We start from the raw sequence: 18,121 nt of genomic DNA on the forward strand, positions 1-18,121 counted from the left end.
TGCGATCGGCGCACCCTATCTTTAGCATAGGGTGCGCAGATCGTGCGCAGGCCGTGCGCTAGTTGCGCTTTGACCTGCGCTGCGCACTTTTGACGGTGCGCCGTGTGCGCCAAAATCAAACTTTTCGGATTTTGGCGCGCACAGCGCACCGTCAAAAGTGCGCAGCGCAGGTCAAAGCGCAACTAGTGCACGGCCTGCGCACGATCTGCGCACCCTATGCTAAAGATAGGGTGCGCCGATCGCAGACGCCGCTGTGCGCTAGGAGGCGGCGCTACAAGCAAGGGGCGGGCACGCCGGGCAGAGAGCCGGCTCGGGGGCGGAGCTACCCCCGGCCGTGCGTGCGCTTAAAAAGCGCTAATGTGAAACCAGCCTAATCCTATCCTGTGATACTGACTGCTGAGCTGTGTATCTAATCCTATCCTGTGTGATACTGTCTGCTGAGCTGTGTATCTAATCCTATCCTGTGTAATACTGTCCGCTGAGCTGTGTATCTAACCCTATCATGTGTGATACTGAATGCTGAGCTGTGTATCTAACCCTATCATGTGTGATACTGAATGCTGAGCTGTGTATCTAATCCTATCCTGTGTAATACTGTCTGCTGAGCTGTGTATCTAATCCTATCCTGTGTGATACTGACTGCTGAGCTGTGTATCTAATCCTATCCTGTGTGATACTGACTGCTGAGCCGTGTATCTAATCCTATCCTGTGTGATACTGACTGCTGAGCTGTGTATCTAATCCTATCCTGTGTGATACTGTCTGCTGAGCTGTGTATCTAATCCTATCATGTGTGATACTGTCTGCTGAGCTGTGTATCTAATCCTATCATGTGTGATACTGTCTGCTGAGCCATGTATCTAATCCTATCATGTGTGATACTGTCTGCTGAGCTGTGTATGTAATCCTATCCTGTGTGATACTGTCTGCTGAGCTGTGTATCTAACCCTATCATGTGTGATACTGTCTGCTGAGCCATGTATCTAATCCTATCATGTGTGATACTGTCTGCTGAGCTGTGTATGTAATCCTATCATGTGGGACAGTGTCCGCGCACTGCACCATACTACACTCCCCATCCGGTAATGGTCGGGGTACTTGGGATGGATCGGGTTAATCTGGGGTCACATTCTTTGTCCTTCTTCAGGTCCTCCCTTATTGTTGTACAATCACTGTGACATCATCAGGAAATCTGGGCTTGGGGGCCAGGAAATCAGCGGAAATCTTGCAGGACCGGATCCTACTCCTGCTGGTAACCCCTGCACTGCCAGCAATGAGAAGGATTCCATTGTACCCCCAGGATAAGTGATGTCTGATCCACAACAAAACCACGTGTAGCAAAGAGAATGTGCCTCTACGAAATGTGACAGCGTAGAAATCCAGCCTTACACAAGCAATTAAAAGGTCAAAGTATGTGGGGTCCTGCCCAATGTATGTTAGGGAACGAGTAATATAGCAACTCTGTGCCCAAATACTGCCAAATAGTGCACTGACAACACAGCTGATATCATAGCGAGCTAGGGAGGACGGTCAGGGACTGGGGGGGGCTAGGGAGGGCGGCCAGGGACTGGGGAGGGCGACCCAGGAACTGGGGGGCTAGGGAGGATGGTCAGGGACTAGAGAGGGCGACCAGGGACTGGGGGTGTAGAGAGGGAGGCCCGGGTCTGGGGAGTTAAGGAAGACAATCAGGGCCTGGGACACTAGAGAGGGCAGCCAGGGTCTGGGGGGTTAGGGACTGGGGAGCTAAGGAGGATACCCACTGACTGGGGGGCTAGCAAGGGAGGCCAGGGTCTGGGGGGTTAGGGACTGGGGAGCTAAGGAGGATACCCACTGACTGGGGGGCTAGCAAGGGAGGCCAGGGTCTGGGGGGTTAGGGACTGGGGAGCTAAGGAGGATACCCACTGACTGGGGGGCTAGCAAGGGAGGCCAGGGTCTGGGGGGTTAGGGACTGGGGAGCTAAGGAGGATACCCACTGACTGGGGGGCTAGCAAGGGAGGCCAGGGTCTGGGGGGCTAGGGTCTGGGGAGCTAATGAGGTCAGCCTGGGACTGGGGCCTACAGAGCAAGGCAATCAGGGACTGGGGGGATAGGGAGGGAAGCAAGGACTTGAGGTCTAGGGAAGGCCGCCAGGGACTGTGGTCTAGAGAGGGTGGCCAGGTACTGGGGGCTAAGAAGGGCGGCCAGGGACTGTGGGATAGGGAGGGCGGCCAGGGAGACTAGGGACTGGGGAGCTAAGGAGGGCTAGAAAGGGCGGCCAGGGACTGTGGGCTAAGGAGGGCAGCCAGGAACTGTGGTCTAGTGATGATGGCCAGGGACAGGGGACTAAGTTCTGAAGTCTGGGAGTAGGGAAATGGCAGGGTGGCCAGGGATGATGGCTAGAGAGCGGCCAGGATTGGAGTGGAGGGTGGCTAGGGAGGCCGGTTGTGATGGGGAAACTAAAGAGCGAATGCAGCGAGGGACTGGGGGCTAGAGAGTACTTTCAAGGACAAAGGGACTAGGGAGGGAGGGTGGCTGGAACAGGGGGGCTAGTTGGGCTACCAGGAGGGTAATGAATGGCTTGGGAGGGTGACCAGGACGGGGTATTGAGTGGGAGGCCAGGGACTGGGAAAGGCGGCCGGGGCTAGAGACGGGGTCTCAGAGCTGAGGGGGGCGACCAGGACATGGGATAGGGAGGGAGGCCAGGCATTGGGGGGCTAGGGAGGTCAGATGAGGAAATGACAGGTTATACAATACTGAGCTGACATCACTTTTGGGTAGTTTCCTTTAGTCTCACAGCAGCGGACCCCCCTCAGTTGTGATGATAACTATAAAGCAGCATCAGGATGATGGGTGAGTACGATGTGATGGTATGTGTGATCTCACCTGGAAACGTCATCCTGGGATTCCCAGGAGTAAGGTCTTGGGGTGGAGCAGAAACTCAATCATCTCGGGATCAGACATTAGTCACCAAACACATGGTGCCGAGTCTCCGCGGCAAAATATCCCAGGAGGGCTTATTCACACGATACAATCACAGCATGGCAATTTTGGAAAGTCTTGAACTCATCGTGTCATTTTCTACAAGCTGTCCTAAAACTACAACTCCCATCGTGCCCCGACAGCCACACGTTGGGGAACCAGCTCTACAGGAACCGTCCAGAAGACAGACGGAAATTTATCTGGACTTGTTGGTCACCTGAAATCCTCAGTATGACGGACGGCGGCATTTACATGCTGTATACAGTGGACACGATCAATGATCACGGGTTCAATTCCCTTAGGGGGGTCTAATAAAAAAAAAAAAAAAAAAAAGGAAAAGGACATTTTTTCCATAGATTGGAAACCAATAAATCCCCCTCCCCAAAAAGAAAATGGTCGGATTATAACTTTTTCACCATTTCCACATTTTTTTTTCTCCGTTTTCCACGATATTACAACTCATCCCATGGGAGAAAGAAATACATTGCCAGCCCTCGCTACATAGATGGAAAAAAAAAAATTATGGCTCATGGGGGGAGTAAAAAAAAACCAAACACCCAGTAATGAAAGAGTTAACTTAACGCTTTACCATAACCCATAAGGCCTCACTTGGTGATTGTCCTGTGTTCACGGGGAACCAGGTGGATGAAGGTATATTCACACGTGGTGGGTTTTTCTGCCATGCTGGCAATTTCGAAAAATGATAACACAGACGTGACTGCGAAGTGTGAATAAACGTTTATGGCGAGAATATTGGGGCAAAAATCCCGTTTATTAGTAGATTCGAGGAGCACGGGCACAGCTCTGATCGTTTCCGGCTCCGCAGCGTGATCCGATACCATCAGGACCTTGGAGACCCACTGGGGCTCACAGTCATATTACATGGCAGCAATAAATAATGGTGAGGTGAGGGGGCTACCTAAACAGGATAGGGGTACTTCCAGCGTAATATGGCACCGTCAGTGCTGACGCTGATGATGTACTTGGAGAGAGGGCAGATTTTTAGGCGGGTGATGCTGCCGCTGTGTCCGATGCCGACCTGCGTCACTTCTCCCTCGTTGTAGTCCCACACCTTCACCAGCTTGTCATCTCCACCTGGCACAGAGAGAAGAAGTGATTGGCGGAAGATGGCGGCGAGCCTCACAAGCTATCTCCTCAATCTCAATACCTCATCTAGCTGACAGTGAAAATGAAAGGGCTTGTCTTGTGCCGCATCAGGTGCTAAGGACGTCACGTGTGCTCAACCCTTCACGATCTGCAGGTATGGCGCACTTGTCCTTATGTCATGTGGACGTGTACAACTCCTGCTGATTGTGTAGATGCGGCGTCATCAATTCCCACATGTAGTTGGTGAGCGGCGCCTGACAACCCCTTTAAGCGTACGTCCTCATGGGTCAGATATGCCTTGGATGGATAGATCAGCCGTATCTGTGTATGACCCAGAACACTTCTACACTTTCACAAGTTCATGGCCCTTTAACAGTGGGAATCATGGCTGATATCTGACTTGTGAAAGACAAGATACCTTGGCTATACGGCTCCAAGTAGGAGAGCAGAGCCCCTTACTGAACGCGAGGGTCAGGGGTCCCAGATGAGGAGAAAATTACAACGTCTGTATTGCCACCTGGTGGTCATAAACAGACACTACACCTTATGATTTTACCTGTCACAAAGTGACTTCCGCTGTCACTTATATCCATCCCGTTGATTGCTCCTGACATGGATCCATCCAGTCCTCTGATCGCTGATCCGTCAAACACCTCCCAGTACCCGATCTAAGAAGAGGCAAAGAAATATGAAGCTGCCATGTGGTTACCTTTTCCCGAGGACAGTAAGACAGTGCCACCTGCTGGTGATTATGGGTTCTGCAGAAACTTTCCAGAAATAAGTCTTGTTTCTGGACAAAGAGTGCCTATCAATAGTGTTATTATCTGTGCTCCATGATGGAGGAAACCTAGAAGAGACCACTGGTGGATGCAGGTTAGGATGCACGGACCTTTCTGTCGGTGCCACTGGTGATGAACTGGAACTCCTCTGGGTGGTAGCAGACGCAGCGGAACAGCGTGTTAGATAAGACCATCTGCTTTCTAATGAAACGCCTGAAAAAGAGAAAAAAGGAAATAATATTTGTCAGTTCTAAGAGGAAGCCAAAAAACTGGTTAGGGTTTTAGAGCATGGGCTGAACAATTAGATATTTTAATTGATCAGACAAATTCAATATTTTTTTTAATGCTTTTTACATTTTTTTTTTTTTTTGGTCCCCTTAGGGGACTTGAACCTGCAATCGCTTATATAACACATTCCAGCAGAGCCTGGGCTTCATAATTGCACAAACATCTGCATATCGGCCACTACATATAAGACACTGACTCGATGTCCCATATGATGCAGGCCCCGTCAGCGCTGGCCGTGACGCACTCCCGGTTGTTGCTCTTCAGTTTGATGCAGGACACTGCTGACTTGTGCTCCTTCATGGACTCCACCAGACGCTGGCTTTCCTTACCGATCTCCCACACTCGCACCTGTACAGAGAAGCCCACGTCAGGATCTGTTTTTCCTGCCTTTCGGCACAATATGGAAGCAATGGTGTCTACAGACCCTGCCGTCGCCTCCTCCGCTCACGATTCTCTTGCAGTCGCCGGTGGCAGCGATGGCTGTGACTCCCATTGTGTGCGCGTTCTCAATCTGGTACATTAGTCGGCCACTTTCGGGGGTGAATACTCGGATTTTGCCGTCATTCCAGGCTGATGAAACAATAAGGAGATATATATATATACTAGCTGAAGAGCCCGGCGCTGCCCGGGCATAGAAACTAACTGTGGTTAGTGATAAATTATAATTATGCTCCATTCCTCAGTCCCGTGCCCATATACCCATAATACATATCCTCCATCTCATAGTCCCATGCCCATATACCCATCATACATATCCTCCATCCCATAGTCCCATGCCCATATACCCATCATACATATCCACCATCCCATAGGCCCGTGCCCGTATACCCATTATACATATCCTCCATCCCATAGTCGAGTGCCCATATACCCATCACACATCCTCCATCCCATAGTAGAGTGCCTATATACCCATCATACATATCCTCCATCCCATAGGCCCGTGCCCATATACCCATCATACATATCCTCCATCCCATAGTCCCGTGCCCATATATACCCATCACACATCCTCCATCCCATAGTCAACCATTATGACATCATAATGAGCGGCGGCAGGGCTTGCAACCTATGATGACATCAGCGTCGCCAAGGAAACCATTATGACATCATAATGAGGGGCGGGGCTTGATACGCACACACTGTTTCCCCAGTATGCAAATAGGGGCATTATGACATCATAATGAGGGGCGGGGCTTGACACAAAAATTGTTTGGTGAATTGGAACGCGCGGGGTTAAAATCTCGCCTCACAACATAGCTTAGGACGCTCTCGGGGTCCAGACGTGTGACTATGCCAAATTTTGTGGCTGTAGCTGCGACGGTGCGGATGCTAATCCCGGACATACACACATACATACATACACACTTACATACATACACACATACATACATACACACTTTGAGCTTTATATATTAGATATAACATAGTATAATATAACAGGGAGGGAACTACCCGTGCTGTCAACTGCGACGGTGTGGATGCCAATCCCTGACATACACACATACATACATACTTACATACATACATACATACACACATACATACATACACACTTTGAGCTTTATATATTAGATATATATATATAAGCTTGATAAAGACGGGTCACCGTTGAAACGTCGCCACCTGAGGATCAGTAAAGTATCCACTTTTTTCAAATTTAATTTGGAGTGCTGCCTGGTTTTTTTTTATTAATTTTTTTTCTTTATTTTATTAACTCGGTTGTTTGGACACTGCTGAATAGGTTTTGCACCAAATGTATAATTTTGGTAGTGCTGCCCTTTTTTTGATTTTTTATATATATATATTGAGGTCAGGTGAGCCCTTATTGTTTCTCAGACTGGAATGACTTCACCACTGTATATACAGACATAGAAAGCGCCAACGTACATGCTATAACATGCCGAAGACGGTGGCATGGTGCACAGACCGTTTTGGAAACCCCTTTGCCTTTAATCTGTACCCCATGATGGGTTAAAATATGGCCTTCCAGTGACCGGACTCCATACAGCAATCTCAGCAGGTGGCACAAATAAAGGTTGTTGTATTTACCGCCACGACTGCACCAAAGGCAGCTGCTGTCTGTAGCCCACAGCTTTAACACAAGTGAGAGCGACCCCCTTATGAAATGATGTGGAGAGGAGGATGGGGGTGACCCTCACCTGATATGATGCTTCTGCCATCTCTCATGAACTGGATGGCATTGCAGGTCACGTTGGGCACGGTGATCCTCAGCAATTCCTTGTGGCTGGTGGCGTGCCAGACACGGATGTCATTCTTGGAGCAAGTGGCAAACAGCTCAGACGTGCCACTGGAAAAAAACCAAATAAAATAACATATAGGAGCGGTATAATGTCAGCTGTATGAATGATACGTGGCCATACAATAATGGCACATGTCACAGAGTTACAGTCGCCACGTACAAGGGGAAGACAATATCGTTGATCGCCTCGCTGTGACAGGTAGAGATAATTTCCTCTCTAAATTCAGGATAGCTGAAACGATAAATCTGGGCTTGTCCGGTCCCCACAAAAAACTGGTGTCCCTGTCCTCGCAGAGTAATAGAGTTCACAGCTCCCTGCACGTTCATGCTCCTGGATATAAAAAAAAAAGGATTTCTCTACAGAAAATGAATGAAACTCTACTACAGGATCATGGAGAAATGACCCAAAATGACTAATTTTTGGATGAGGGGGTTACTTACTTAACCGCTTTGTAGTTTGGTGCTTTACAAAGCGATAATTTTCCATCTCCAGATCCAACAATAAACTCTCCAGTTTTCATCAGGGCCAGAGCTGTCACCCCCTGACAATGGCAAGAAGAAGGGAGTCAATGATACCATAGATGGGGGCTCAATTTCGGTTCGATCATTACCTAACATTTATGCAGCCCCCACACATTCTGCATCATTAACCACAGGAGCTTACTATCAGCTCACCAGGCTGAAGCGATCTTTCTGGGGTCCGCAGCTGCTCAGCAGCTTGTTCTTTGTGTTGACTTTCAAGATATCTCCAGTAGACGTCCCGCAGTAAAAACAGCTGTCGTCTTCTGCCACCTGAGGAAGGATGAACATGGAGGAGAAACATGAACAACTATAGATATCTCTGTAGGTGAGATGCAGAATATTCCTGGAAGGGGTTAAAAATCCTGTATCAGTACTGTATATACAAAAAATCCCCCTCCCCATGGCTGCGTTATGTATGCAGCACCCGAGGCATCGGGAAACATCACTGTGTGCACAAACGGAAGTGCTCCCTGCAAATAGCGGTATACATGGAGGTTGATGGGATTAACTCAGCGTGGACCAACTCAGCGTGGTACTTACCGCCAGGCACGTAACCACCCGCTTCAGCTGCCCAGTCTGACATTCGGTGGGACGCATTTTCCTGTTCGGCAGATCTAACTCCCACACTCGTAGGGTCCCGCTATGAACAGAAGAGATGAGACTCCATTACTTTCCATAGGTAAAGCAAGAGTATAAAGTGTTTATTATAATGTGACTGATACATGGCTGCAAATATCAACCAAGAAGGATTTACAGGGTTTCATTACACTGTTCTTTTATAGGAACTGTAAGGCTCTGAACTGTGTGCATAGATCACATTACTTATAAAATACTCCAGAGCTGCACCCACTATTCTGCTGGTGGAGTCACTGTGCACATACATTACTGATTCTGTACTGATCCTGAGTTACATCCTGTATTATACTCCAGAGCTGCACTCACTATTCTGCTGGTGCAGTCACTGTGTACATACATTACATTACTTATCCTGAGTTACATCCTGTGTTATACCCCAGAGCTGCACTCACTATTCTGCTGGTGCAGTCACTGTGTACATACATTACTTATCCTGTACTGATCCTGAGTTACATCCTGTATTATATTCCAGAGCTTCACTCACTATTCTGCTGGTGCAGTCACTATGTACATACATTACATTACTTATCCTGTACTGATCCTGAGTTACATCCTGTATTATACTCCAGAGCTGCACTCACTATTCTGCTGGTGCAGTCACTACGTACATACATTACTTATCCTGTACTGATCATGAGTTACATCCTGCATTATACTCCAGAGCTGCGCTCACTATCCAGTGCCGTCACTGTGTACATATATTATATTACTTATCCTCTACTGATCCTGAGTTACATCCTGTATTATACCCCAGAGCTGCACTCACTATTCTTCTGGTGCAGTCACTACGTACATACATTACATTACTTATCCTGTACTCATCCTGAGTTACATCCTGTATTATACTCCAGAGCTGCACTCACTATTCTGCTGGTGGATTCATGGTGTACATATAGAAGGACTCACTTTCCTCCTGTTATGAACATGTCCTCGCTGTGGTTGATGAAGGTCACAGTCAGGGCATGTCCCGCGCTGAGGGAAGAAGCCGGGCTGCCACATATGGCTTCTCTGGTTGCCACGTTCCACAGGATGACACTATAATACAGAGAAGGACAGGTGATAAGATGAAGACTGAGCAGCAGATCAGTATGGAGGAACGTGAGCAGGTGGCTGCAGACCTCACTATAGTCATGGCTGGCCTCAGTTACCTGCCATCGTCCTGACCACCCAGAGACACCAGGTATTGGTCGTTCGGCGAGAAGGCTAGGGCCTCCACCTTCACTTTGTGTAGACTGAGCTTCCCCCAGGGCTCTCTCTTAACGTAGTCCCAAAGAAAAATATCTGCCTGTAAAGAATAATTCCTGTTAAAATCCAGAGCTGCATTCATAATTCTGCTGGATTCCAGAGCTGAAATCTCTTAGCATCTCATCCATGCTAAGGGACGTTACCCAGCCGGCCTTGATAAGTTGCAATATTGGAAGTGTAGGAAAGATATAAAAGTGCAGCTAGGGGGACAAGTTTAGTGATTCCAGTCTGAAGAATTGTGAATGCAGCTCTGGAGTATAGTCCAAACTTAGTACAGTCAAAATCTAGTGATATTACGCATTTTATACCTTGAATCCCATGTAGGTGACTTGTCCTGATGCCAGGTACTTGCCGGACTTGGAGACGGTCACGCAGGACACGTTGTTGGTGTGACCGTGCAGGAAGTGCTGCTTAGGTTTGTTCAGACTCTGGATGATGACTGTGCACCCCAACGGGTAAATGAGATGCTCTCTGTCTGGGTGGCTGATCAGCCCAGAGGGCACGTGCCCTGAAAGAGAGGAGCGTTAAGTAGCACCAGACTCCTAAAGGGTCATATACACCAAGATTAATATTATTGACTGGTGCCGTGCAACAGGAATCCAGAAAGCAGAAAGTCATAGGGTTGATGGGCTGGAAGCAGGAAAAATGGGCAAGTGTAAGGATCGGGGCGACTACAAGGTCCAAACTGTGATGTGTAGGGCACCAGTCAGGCTATCTGCAAACCAGCAATACTTTGAGGTGTTCCCTATATACGGCAGGTCTTGTGGGGTGTTCCTGTATACGACAGGTCTTGTGGAGTATTCACTGTATATGGCAGGTCTTGTGGGGTGTTCCCGTATACGGGAGGTGTTGTCGAGTATTCACTGTATACGGCAGGTCTTGGGGGGTGTTCCTGTATATGGCAGGTCTTGTGGGATGTTCCCGTTATGCAGCAGGTCTTGTGGGGTGTTCCCATTATGCAGTAGGTCTTGGGGGGTGTTCCTGTATATGGCAGGTCTTGTGGGGTGTTCCCGTATACGGCAGGTCTTGCGGGGTGTTCCCGTATACGGCAGGTCTTGTGGGATGTTCCCAGTATACGGCAGGTCTTGTGGAGTGTTCCCGTTATGCAGCAGGTCTTGTGGGGTGTTCTCGTATACGGCAGGTCTTGTGGGGTGTTCCCGTATGCGGCCGGCCTTGTGAGGTGTTCCCGTATACGGCAGGTCTTGTGGGGTGTTCCCTGTATACGGCAGGTCTTGTGGGGTGTTCTAGATATGCGGCGGGTCTTGTGGGGTGTTCCCGTATACGGCAGGACTTGTAGGGTGCTCCTGTATGCAGTGGGTCTTATGGGGTGTTTCTGGTATAAAACAGGTCTTGTGGGGTGTTCCCACTATACGGCATGTCTTGTAGGGTGTTCCCGTATACGGCAGGTCTTGCGGGGTGTTCCCGTATACGGCAGGTCTTGTGGGATGTTCCCAGTATACGGCAGGTCTTGTGGAGTGTTCCCGTTATGCAGCAGGTCTTGTGGGGTGTTCTCGTATACGGCAGGTCTTGTGGGGTGTTCCCGTATGCGGCGGGTCTTGTGAGGTGTTCCCGTATACGGCAGGTCTTGTGGGGTGTTTTCAGTATACGGCAGGTCTTGTGAGGTTTTCTCATATACGGCAGATCTTGTGTGGTGTTCCCGTATACGGTGGGTCTTGTAGGGTGTTCCTGGTATGCGGCAGGTCTTGTGGGTTGTTCCCGTATACGGCAGGTCTTGTGGGGTATTTTCAGTATACGGCAGGTCTTGTGAGATTTTCTCATATACGGCAGATCTTGTGTGGTGTTCCCGTATACGGTGGGTCTTGTAGGGTGTTCCTGGTATGCGGCAGGTCTTGTGGGTTGTTCCCGTATACGGCAGGTCTTGTGGGATGTTCCCAGTATACGGCAGGTCTTGTGGAGTGTTCCCGTTATGCAGCAGGTCTTGTGGGGTGTTCTCGTATACGGCAGGTCTTGTGGGGTGTTCCTGTATGCGGCGGGTCTTGTGGGGTGTTCCCGTATGCGGCGGGTCTTGTGAGGTGTTCCCGTATACGGCAGGTCTTGTGGGGTGTTTTCAGTATACGGCAGGTCTTGTGAGGTTTTCTCATATACGGCAGATCTTGTGTGGTGTTCCCGTATACGGTGGGTCTTGTAGGGTGTTCCTGGTATGCGGCAGGTCTTGTGGGTTGTTCCCGTATACGGCAGGTCTTGTGGGGTATTTTCAGTATACGGCAGGTCTTGTGAGATTTTCTCATATACGGCAGATCTTGTGTGGTGTTCCCGTATACGGTGGGTCTTGTAGGGTGTTCCTGGTATGCGGCAGGTCTTGTGGGTTGTTCCCGTATACGGCAGGTCTTGTGGGGTATTTTCAGTATACGGCAGGTCTTGTGAGGTTTTCTCATATACGGCGGGTCTTGTGGGGTGTTCCCGTATACGGTGGGTCTTGTGGGGTGTTCTCGTATACGGCAGGTCTTGAAGGGTGTTCCCGTATACGGCAGGTCTTGTGGGGTGTTCCCGTATACGGCAGGTCTTGTGGGGTGTTCCCGTATACGGCAGGTCTTGTGGGGTGTTCACTGTATACGGCAGGAGTGATGATACCCTAAATACTGATATATCTGCTGCTGACTATGACGGGTGACGGCTCACACAGAACATCTCACTTGCAGTCACACTACTCCTGTTTGTCATTTACAATAAAGTTGCATTTGTACAATATCCACCTGTACCTTGAAGCCTTACATTCTGTGCCATCCCTCCCTCATGAATGGATCCAGTAGATCATCATCACACACTTTCCGATCTCACCATTAAAACCGATGACTGACTCCAGTTCCAGCTGCATCCCGTCCTCCACGCTCGGGGCCGCCATGTTCCCTCGTTACTGTCCCTTTATAAAGTTTCACAGAGCTTCCTCCCGTCTCCTAGCGACGGCCCCCACGTTATGTTGTACCCGTAGTCATGGATATGAAGCACGGAGCATGCGCAGTGTTCCTTTTGAGGAGTTGGGTTGCCAGGTTTATGTGCTGAGACGGCAGCTCGGGTTTCTACGCGTGTGCAGTGGCCGCCGCTCTGGTAGCACGCATGCGCTGTTTTTAGGCGCCTAAATTCCTGTCAGCACTCAGCAGAGACAAATTCAAGTTTTCATTGAGTGTCATGAGGTTTGGTGTTTATTTGTGCGCAGTGTATGAGTGTAAGGAGCATATCATGGATTCCCAGTCCTTTACTCCTAGTAAACAATATGGAGGAAGGTTCACTTGTAATGTTTGTGACGTAAGTAAAACATTTTGACAGAAAATGTTATACAAAACATAGTTAACACAATGTCAAACTGACTTCTGGAAAATTCCAATCAAAAATTGAACACAGAAAACATTAGTTTTTTTTAGTACTTTAACCCCTTCAGAACCAGGTCATTTTTTTCCTTCATTTTTTTCTTCTCCCAAAAGCCTTCATTTTATTTTTCCTTTCTTTCACCTCAGGACTAGTTGTAGTTTTGAATCACATCATTAATTTTATTCTATAATAGAAATCATTAAAAATTTTCCAACTGGGATGAAATGGTCAAGAAAGAAAATTCTACCATGGGGGGGGGGGTCTTTTTACGTTATTGATTGTGTGGTAAAAATGACCAGAAAACAGATTCTCCTGGTCAGTATGATTACAGCGATACCAAACACGCATAGATTTTTTTATAGAGTGTGGAATAAAAAAAAAAATCCAAAGTTGTAAAAAAAAAAAATATTCTGGTTTATGTCACCATTTTCCGAGATTCAAAAAGTTATTTTTCTGTCTACGGAGCTGTATGAGTTCCTCTGTTCTGCATCCCAAGCTGCTAAATTTACTGATATTAATTTGGGGCACGTACAACGTTGTGATTACTTCTTATTACATGTTTGTAGGGAGGACTGGTGACCGAAAAATGACAATTCTTCACTACAGCGTCAACCGTATAGTTACTTAATTTTATATTTTGATCGAATTTCTACAAACCCAGTGATACTAAGCATATCTATTTTTTCTTGTAGTTTTTATGGGGGAATAGACTGATTCAAATTTTATATATTTTTTTTAAATTTCTTACGTTTTAAAAACTTTTTTAATCATTTTACTTTTTTGTCCCTTTAGCGCTGTTAGGGCTGGTGGAACGCACCAAATATTAAAAGATGGTAATAAGGTGCATTCGCAGCCCGGGGTCCACCGTGCAGGGGTGGTAAACTGCTGCTCAGCAATGGCGGATGCTATCTGGTGGTATAGAAAAACACACGCGGGTTATCGTCACCCGGTATGTACAGGGGCGGACTCTGTTGCTTCACAGAGCTGCACTACCGCAGAACATGCTGTAAATGCCGGAGCATGTTTAAAGCTCACAGAGCTCGGCAAGGGAGCACACAGAATGCGGTCAAAGAACTCTGCCCCAAGGACACAGGGTCAGAGTCCCTCTAGACCTTCTGGGCATGTGGCGTTGCACCTGCGGACGCCACTATAGACGCTGACTAGGGTGGAGTGTCGAGCACATGCACCGTGGCGTGCAGACCCAGCGGTGGACACTGATGCCAGTCTCAGACTCTGCCTCTACCTACACCTAAGCCTGGGTGCTTAACAGGCTAGGCTGCACCACACATGCGTACAAAGGGTAGGGGTTTCTTAATGAGTCATTCACCAGAGACATTCATACAACACTCACTCCTCATAGTCTGGTAATGCAGTCTATACTAGCGCATGGCCGAGCGGCCATGCAAACCTTTTATAGCAGCGTCCTGCCGGGACCTTCCTGACCTTTCTGATGGTCCAATCCGAGCTGGAGAAGGACCTGAGCATGTGACCTCCGATCTCCAATGAGAGATCGTCCTACGGGCATGGTCAGTGGACTGAAAGAAGGACAGTCCCTGGGAGTAGCTCACTGCTGACCAGCATGCGTTGCTATAGCTGGACCAGAGGTGGCAGCAGCAGCAGCAACCAAACCCACAGAGCTGGTCTGAGCAGAGCACCGGGATCAACGAGTCTGCTGAGCAGCCTCCTCTGCGGCCGGACAGGAATGGGAGACTGCCGGGATTCCTGCTGTGCAGCGACAGGAACCTGATGCCTAACAAGCGCGTAGGTCGTGGCGGTACGTTATAGAGCAAGGAGAAACAAAACTAGTAAATTTATAGATTTACTCCAGAAAGGATAGGCAGTGTTTACAAAAATACAAAGGATGTTACAAAAAGAGACAAGATACAGTATATACAGACAATTACAAAATGAAGTGGATTAAAATAAGAACTTACACTTATCAGTCCATGGCATGCTGGGGGGGGGGAGAGCGCCTTCCATAAAGGAAAATGGTCTATCAGCACAGCTTCCTAGCTGGCACCCCGAGCAAATGACAACTTCCTACTTGAGCATCCTAGTCTTATGTCTTTTCCTGGCTGACCTCACTGGGCGGAGCTAAGGAATGTACTCCCTTTTGAAAGTTACTAAAAAACTTATAAGTGCGATAACTCTGGCTGCGAGTGTTAGGCCTGTTTCACACATCAGTTTTTCCAGATCAGTCAAAATTCGCCAAAAAGTGAAAATGGCGGATCCGCTAAAAATGTGTAAAAACTGATGCAAGCGGATGGTACAGATCAGTTTTTTGACGGATCCGCTATACGGATTTTTGTACGGATCCGTCAAAAACCGGATCCGTTCCATCCGCTGGCATCCGTTTTTGCCATCCGTTGGGTCCGTTTTCTGACGGATCCGTTTTTCCACACCTCCAAAATGGGATGCTCCCAAATATGATTGGCTCTTGGAAAATGCTCCCAAATGTGATTGGATCCTGGAAACTAGGGAAAACTATATCTATGGTGTTGTAAACAATATCTTTGAAAGGTTGTAGAGCTAGTGGCAGCGATGGAAGCAGTTATTGCGAGTATTAACAGCTTCTGTGTGGAATTTGATCTTCGCTGCAATCGGTTGGCAATTATTGCTCTCCAGAGGGAGAAAAGAAAACTGCAAATCCTGCGTTGGAGAAGGAAGAGACGACGGCAGTGGATTCATCCGATAAATGCACAGAGGTTTACCCTTGGCGTGTTTTCTACACTGTATCTTGAATTGAGGGATAATCCGGACAAGTTCTTCAACTATATGCGCATGAGACCGGACCTGTTCGAGATTTTGGTGGAGCGCAAATCCGGAGAAGGGATACCTACATGCGCTTTTCTATTTCACCGGCGGAGCGTTTGATGGTGACCCTTCGGTAAGTTATCTATTTTTTAAAATGTTTCAGATTCTGTAGACTTTTATTGTTATGTTATGGCTTGTAGTTTGTATTAATTTTACTTTTTTCCTTTTTTTTTACCAGATTCCTGGCCACTGGAGAATCCTTCACCTCCCTCCATTACCAGTTCCAGCTTGGGATTTCAACAATATCTGGAATTGTCCAACAGACCTGCCAGGCGTTGTGGGATTGTCTACACAAGGAGTACATCCCACAGCCAACACAGGAGAGGTGGCTGGAGATTGCGGCCAACTTTGAACAAATCTGCCAGTTTCCAAATTGCGTTGGTGCCGTGGATGGGAAGCATATTAGGATTGTGAAACCCATTGGATCTGGATCAGAATTTTTCAACTACAAGAAAGTCTTAGTTACTCACCGGTTAACGGTATTTTTCAGAGTCCATGACAGCACCACCTGAGAGAGGGGATTCGCCCTTTAGGAACAGGAAACCTACAGATACAAAAAGGGCGGCACCTCTCCCACGCATCAGTTGGATTACAGAGCACAGAGGACCACCATGGTTAATAACATAACTTATCCATAATACTATACATAATTTAAATTACCCGTGTACGTATAAGTGGAAGAAGTGCACACCCAAATTAAACTAAAGGGAGGGAATATACGGGTGCTGTCATGGACTCCGAAAAATACCGTTAACCGGTGAGTAACTAAGACTTTATTCGGTCGTCCATGACAGCACCACCTGAGAGAATTACAGAGAGTAATAACTACTTTAGGGAGGGACTACAGCCTGCAGCACCCTTATCCCAAAAGAGAGGTCTGTGGAAGCACCCAAGTCTAGCCTATAATGACTATAAAAGGTGTTCGGAGAGGACCAAGTAGCCGCCTTACATATCTGGTCGATGGGGACTTCTGATCTCTCGGCCCACGAGGTCGCCATGGCTCTGGTGGAATGTGCCCTCAGCTTCCCGGGTGGCGACCTGCCTTTTGAGGTGTATGCTAAGGCAATCGCTTCTCTAATCCACCTGGCTAGTGTATTCTTTGATACTCTATAACCTTTCCTAGGGCCTTGGTGGGAAATAAACAGGGCATCATCTTTCTTCCAAGGATCGGTAGCTGCCACATATTCTATAAGGCACCTCCTAACATCCAGGGTATGTAGTTTCTCTTCCTTCTTATTAGCCGGATTAGGGAGGAAGGATGGCAGGACTACTTCCTGAGTCCTATGAAAGTTAGAAACCACTTTAGGTAAATACGCTGGATCAGGTGTGAGTATTACCCTATCATTTTTAATCTGTATATAAGGAGGCCGCCTAGATAATGCCTGGATGTCGCTAACTCTGCGAGCTGAGGTTAGAGCTATCAGGAAAGCTACTTTGAGGGACAGGATTTTTATGGAAGCTAATGAAATAGGTTTGAATGGAGCTTCCGTCATGGCCGTGAGGACTAGATTCAAGTCCCATGGCATGAATCTATCCTTCACTACCGGCCTGGATCTTCCTGCTGCTTTAATGAATCTACTGATCCAGTAATTACCCGCGATGTTGCAGCTAAAGAGGGCCCCTAAGGCTGCTACTTGTACTCTAAGGGTACTGGTGGAAAGCCCCATGTCCAGACCTTTCTGAAGAAATTCTAAGATCTGATTTATAGGTGTTGAACCCCCAGCGACTATTCCCGAGCTCTGAAGGAATTTCTTCCAAATTCTAACATAGATTTTGGTAGTAATGGCCTTTCTACTTTTAAGAAGGGTATTAATTAAGTCTGGGGAGAAGCCTTTATCTTTTAAGAGTGCCCGCTCAAACTCCACGCCGTCAGATGTAGGCCAGCCACATGAGGATGGAAGACTGGGCCCTGGGATAGGAGATCCGGGATGTCCGGAAGAACCCAAGGATCGGACACCGACATGGTCCTGAGGCAAGAAAACCAAGCCCTCCTGGGCCAAAATGGGGCGATGACTATAACCCTTGCTCTGTCTTTCCTCGTCTTTCTCAACACCAAGGGTAGTAGCGATAGGGGAGGGAAGGCGTATGCTAGCCTGAAGTCCCACTTTATCAGAAAGGCATCTACCGCCAGGGGGTTCTCTCTGGGATTTAGGGAGCAGAATAGTTTCAATTTTCTGTTTTCT

The 18,121-nt window shown here is 47.9% G+C and overlaps 1 protein-coding gene across 2 annotated transcripts; it reads right to left on the reverse strand.

Annotated features, from left to right (window-relative positions):
* Positions 1–3,676: 3,676 nt before the first annotated feature.
* CFAP52 (cilia and flagella associated protein 52) lies at positions 3,677–12,833 on the reverse strand. 2 transcript variants are annotated; one of them, XM_073559659.1, is made up of 14 exons: positions 12,597–12,833; positions 10,106–10,305; positions 9,701–9,837; positions 9,459–9,587; positions 8,457–8,556; positions 8,070–8,186; positions 7,836–7,936; positions 7,555–7,725; positions 7,294–7,442; positions 5,556–5,701; positions 5,328–5,479; positions 4,954–5,056; positions 4,621–4,732; positions 3,677–4,052 (listed from the first exon to the last, which is right to left on the reverse strand). In XM_073559659.1, the coding sequence occupies exons 1-14, from the start codon at positions 12,658–12,660 to the stop codon at positions 3,877–3,879; spliced, it is 1,857 nt and encodes a 618-aa protein (XP_073415760.1). In that variant the 5' UTR covers positions 12,661–12,833; the 3' UTR covers positions 3,677–3,876. The 2 variants fall into 2 exon arrangements, with proteins under 2 accessions (XP_073415760.1, XP_073415761.1); XM_073559660.1 differs by having other exon boundaries at positions 12,518–12,650.
* Between the last annotated feature and the right edge of the window lie 5,288 nt (positions 12,834–18,121).

The sequence above is a fragment of the Dendrobates tinctorius genome, unplaced genomic scaffold (assembly GCF_039654945.1).
Source record: "Dendrobates tinctorius isolate UK_male_01 unplaced genomic scaffold, ASM3965494v1 ptg000014l, whole genome shotgun sequence".
NCBI lineage: Eukaryota > Metazoa > Chordata > Amphibia > Anura > Dendrobatidae > Dendrobates > Dendrobates tinctorius.

Bases quoted from the DNA above. Each gene is read 5' to 3' on its own strand.
- CFAP52 (XM_073559659.1), bottom strand. From the start codon at position 12,660: ATGGCGGCCCCGAGCGTGGAGGACGGGATGCAGCTGGAACTGGAGTCA. The intron at 9,588-9,700 runs GTAACTGAGGCC...TCTGTATTATAG, and splicing joins GGTGGTCAGGACGATGGCAG to TGTCATCCTGTGGAACGTGG. The intron at 4,733-4,953 runs GTCCGTGCATCC...GCCTCTTCTTAG, and splicing joins CCAGTGGCACCGACAGAAAG to ATCGGGTACTGGGAGGTGTT.